At 43.1% G+C, this 4,665-nt stretch overlaps 1 protein-coding gene across 1 annotated transcript; it reads right to left on the bottom strand.

Annotated features, from left to right (window-relative positions):
- Positions 1-1,650: 1,650 nt before the first annotated feature.
- LOC124974590 (matrin-3-like) lies at positions 1,651-4,182 on the bottom strand. Its single transcript, XM_047537747.1, is given in 7 exon segments — positions 1,651-1,810; positions 1,812-2,086; positions 2,089-2,801; positions 2,804-2,961; positions 2,963-3,813; positions 3,815-3,852; positions 3,855-4,182. Coding segments are annotated over 7 exon segments (2,523 nt in total).
- Positions 4,183-4,665: the final 483 nt, after the last annotated feature.

Genomic DNA, 4,665 nt, shown 5'->3' with positions numbered 1-4,665 from the left:
TATTAGGGTATCCCAGGGAGAGATGCTTTATGTTCTCATAAACGAGGAAATTAAACAAATATTTAAAAGGAGCTTCAAAATCAGACCAAGATATCAATAATTCACCAGGAGATGAAGGGCTGCCAGAGTGGAGTACTGATCAGGTTGCCTGCTGCCTGTGCCCTGCAGATGTGCTGCTTCTCCCATCTTTCTTTTCAGTAGTTGATACAAGACTGGTACAATCTTGGACTCCCTTTGTCATGGTTGAAATCTTAAAAATGCACCTTGTTCTTAACTGCTTTGACTTCCTCCAAAGAAGGAGAGGGAAGTTCAAGGGCTGTAAGGCAGAAAATATAGTACCTTTCCTGGGTAGAATCCAATTGCGTTTGAATGACTTTGGTGTCCTGGCCCCAAAGTGAGAAGACTGGACTGTGAAGTGAGCCCAAGACAGCCTGTAAAGCACCATGTCCTAACCTGCTTCACTGGGTTTTCCAGGAACCAGCGTCATGGGAGAAGAGCAGCACCATTCCAGTTTGTTAAGTAGGGAACTGAGGAGGAAGAATAAGAGGTGTGAGAACTGCTTCCAGGGAACAGTGTGAAGTTGTTATTTCCCCAGATGGAAATGGTATAAGGCAGCATATGGAGGTGGATGTCTCAACCAAATTCACATGGACACATCAAGAATAAGAAGGGCCGGGCATGGTGGCACATGCCTGTCATCCCAGCAAAGAGGGATGCTGAGGCAGGAGGATACAAGGTCAAGGCCAGCTTCAGCAATTTGGTGAGACCTGAGCCTGTCTCAAAATAAAAATAAAAAGCATTGAGGATGTTGCTCCACTTGGTTGCATCTCTGGTACCAAATAAAGAAGGAAAGGCAAATTTCCTTCTATCCCACACACTTCTGCCCAGGACATCACCAGACATTGGAATTGAGAGAGAAAGCAGGAAGCTGTGCAGAAATCCTTCAATGAGTACAACATCAGCCTCATTTTGTATTCATTTATCAAGCCCTTACTCTGCCAGGCACTGTGTTAAGGAGTCAAAGACTGAGAACACAGAAATAAACAACTCTCCATCCTCAAGGGACAGAGTAGTTGACAGGTCACATTCTGTGCACCTGGGGGTTCTGGTCCATGCATGGAGAGGGGAGAACTTCTCCTTGAACCTTGCAGTGAATGCACCAGAAGAATACACCAACTCAGCCTGAGAGTCAGAGGAGATGTCCCTGATGGGAGAAGGTCTACATGGAGTTGGGAATGATTAGGACTAATCCAGGCACAAGGCTTGGGTGAAGAAGGGTATGGAGTCTGCCTTGGGCATAGGGAAATTTTGTGCAGAACTGAGGTATAGCAGAGCTCTCTGTCCCTTCCCTCATTTTCCTTTACTCTGAGTATTGGATCTCCTCACTTAGTAGAAGGACAGTTGCAAGTAATTAAAAAAAAATCCTGCCAACTGTGAGTTAAATCACAGGGCAATTATTCAAGTCCCACAGAAAACCCAGAAGAGGGAGCTCTCGAGGTTGGATCAACATGCAACTGAAAGGTCAGTCTTTCTCCTCATGCCCATCATCTTTTTTTTTTTTCCTTCTAACTATCAGTATTGTATTTAAAAAAGGTTAATATTAAAAACAAAGAACCATTGTTATCTTTGAAATTAAGCTTCTTGAACATATTAAGCCTCCTTCTGTCTGCGTTCTTCTGCCAATTTATTCAGAAATTTCTTTAATTTCTGATAATGAGGAAGGCTGCTGCAATGAGTATTCTTTGCAACTTCTTCATTTGTATAAAAGAGTGAACACAGCTTACAGTAAAACCCTGTTTTAGGTATCACAGTCTATACCAACAGAAACATTGGGCTGATATGGTCCAATTCTATACTCATCTGGGATTGTATAGTCTTCCTTGTTTTCATCACTTTGGCCATCTGCATTTTCACTTGTATCTTTGTTGGGGTCATCAGCAGTCTCAGCAGATTCAGCACCTGGTTCTGTATTTTCCTCATTTTTTATTCCATTTTCCAATTCTGCTTCATTTTCTTGATCAAGTTCCTCAATCTTGTCCACCTTTTTAAGCTTTTTCTTTGCTGCTGCTGAAGCACTGGCATTTGCATCTTTTTTACAGCTTTATCTGAAGGCTCCTTTTTCCTGTCAGAAGTCACATCACCTAAATTAGTAAGATCAGTCTCATCTCCCACAGAACTGCCACTTTCTAGAAGTGCTGCTGCTTCTTCTTCATCTACAAGTAGCTCATCTTCAGATTCCAGAAGCATATTAGGTTCCTGTTCTGTCTGGTCATCCTTTGTATCTTTCTCACCGTCTTCACCTGATTTCTCTTCTTGTTCTTTACCTTCGGTTGTACTTTCAGTCTTCTGAGAACCATCAGTTTTAGATTTCTTATCACTAGGAGATTCTTTGCCATCTGGAGAATAAGATCTTTTCCAGGATTTGTCTTTTTTCAGTAAGTCAATGCCTCTGTTGGGAATCCTCAGTACCAGTTTTTTATATTTCTCAGAGAGGTCAACCTTAACACATCTCCCCTGAAACCAAAGGGCTTTTTTCAGACAATGGTCAACCATTGCCATTGCATCTTCTCTGGTCTCCATCTCAATGAAGGCCTGACTTTTCATCCTCATCAATATGTAATTCTTTATTTTCCCATAAGGTTCAGCAAGTTTAAGGACTGCACTGTTAGAATAGCCAGAATGGGGCAAATTGCTGAGATGCATCACATGTCCAAGCTCTTGCTTTTGATCAAACTTCTGATCTGGCTTCCCTTCAGGTTTCTTTATTCTTTTATACTTCTGGGATAAATGAACTCTCACTGTTTGCCAAATACTAATGCTGGTGTGGTTGTATAATAATCCACTGCAGCCTGAGCATCTTCTGTTGTTGCCATTTCAATGAATGCCTCATTAATTTTATTTAGAATCAGATGATTTGAAATGACTCCGAAAGGTTCCACTAGCTGCAACAGTTGATATCTCGTTTTTCCCATGCTGAAAATCCATGATGTGAACAACTCGACTAGTTTCCACTCTGCCTTTTTGCATGTGTCTTGGTTCTTGAAGATTCCCATTTCCAGCACCCAGATTTCCTCTTGGTCCAACTGCTGTTCCCCCAAGATGAAAGGAGGTGGGTGGAGGTCCCAGAATTCCTGGTGCTGGATTTGTAGACTGCTGGAGCATGAATGGATCACCCATTGTGTGTCCTGTATCATTGTCAGGATTCCATTCTGGGTAGATTTCAAGAAGAAGCTGGCATCAGCGACTGTGACTTGCTCCATTGATATGTTGACTCCACTCCTTATTAGAATGAACTGGCAAATCACATATAGAGCACAGATGGGGATAACCCTTCAGTAAGAGTCCATGGAAGTCTTCAATATTGTTACTTGGAGGAGCGCCCCTCTTTTTCTCAAAGAGAGATCTCTCTTGTAAGGGGCCAGGACCACATCCCATTCTCTCATACTCACTGTCAAATTTATGATAGTTATGCGAGGTCTCACCAAAAAAGGAATCATCCCTACACCTTTCTCCATCTCTTAATCTGTCATCTTCATAATCCATTCTGTCATAATAACCAGATTCTTGAGAACGACTTCCATGGTCATAATCAAGCACTGGGTTGAGACTAGGACCACGATCATCAAAACTATCTCTTCTAAAGTGCCTTTTTTCTTCCCAATTATCCCTAGGTACTCTGTATGGTGGCTCCCGTTTAGCAGATCTGCCATCTCTACCATAACTCAGTGTAGGGCCTTCTTCAGTTCTCCTCCTTTTAAGCTGCAGAAGGATTTGGGGCAAATTCTCAGGAGTAATCTTGTCCTCTGGAGAACGGACTCAGTTCATCTAAGTCTCTAGCAGACAGACCAAAATGTTACTGGCCTGGTCTGCATCTCCACAGTGTTGAGAAGACAAAGAGAGTGGACCTCTACTTCCAGTGTTAAATATAGACTGCAAATTATGGGAAGAAGTACTAGCAGAAGACAGTGCACTATGAGCTCCTTGTTGATTCAATGAAGAACTCATTCCAAGATTCATTAAACTAGCAAGGCGTGCAGTACCCCAGTTCATCCATCCAAGAGATGCTGGCATACTTAAAGATTGGGTAGCAGCAGCAAGAAGGCCTATTCCTGCTGCAGACAGGTCACGCCCATGACCCTGTGTGTCCCTACTGAGAGATGACTGCTGGAATGACTTGGACATTGTAGAACTATCTCTTGTCTATTTTATAGATTAAAATAAATTTTTTAAGATGGCCAAAAAGAAGGCTCAAACTAGAAAGCTAAGTTACTTTGCTTCAAAAATGGTAACGCCAAGAAAAAGGATCAATAAGAACTGTAGAATCTTCTTCAAGCTGAGAACCAGCAGACAACTCTTAGGGAAAGGGAGAGGGAAAAGGAGAGGTACCTCTCTCCCAGCGAGCGGGACGCGGAGGCTCCCACAATCCCCTGCAGCAACGGCGCTGGTAAGAGGTGGCGGCAGTGGCTGCAGCCCTCATGCCCATCATCTTGAGAGCCCTGGCTTTGGTCTTCAGGCCTGTCCTTCCACATTGCCCACACATGCATGGTGTCTATACATGGAATCCAAAAATATGGAAGGGCAAAGGTGAGATTCGCTCCTCACGAAGTCCTCTCTTCAGACGAGCACAGAGATGAGCTGGAAGCTGTCGTTGACCTCAACCTATGG

The sequence above is a fragment of the Sciurus carolinensis genome, unplaced genomic scaffold (genome assembly GCF_902686445.1).
Source record: "Sciurus carolinensis unplaced genomic scaffold, mSciCar1.2, whole genome shotgun sequence".
Taxonomy (NCBI): domain Eukaryota; kingdom Metazoa; phylum Chordata; class Mammalia; order Rodentia; family Sciuridae; genus Sciurus; species Sciurus carolinensis.
Note: the sequence above shows the minus strand (reverse complement) of the source record. Positions and strands in the feature narration are given on the sequence as shown.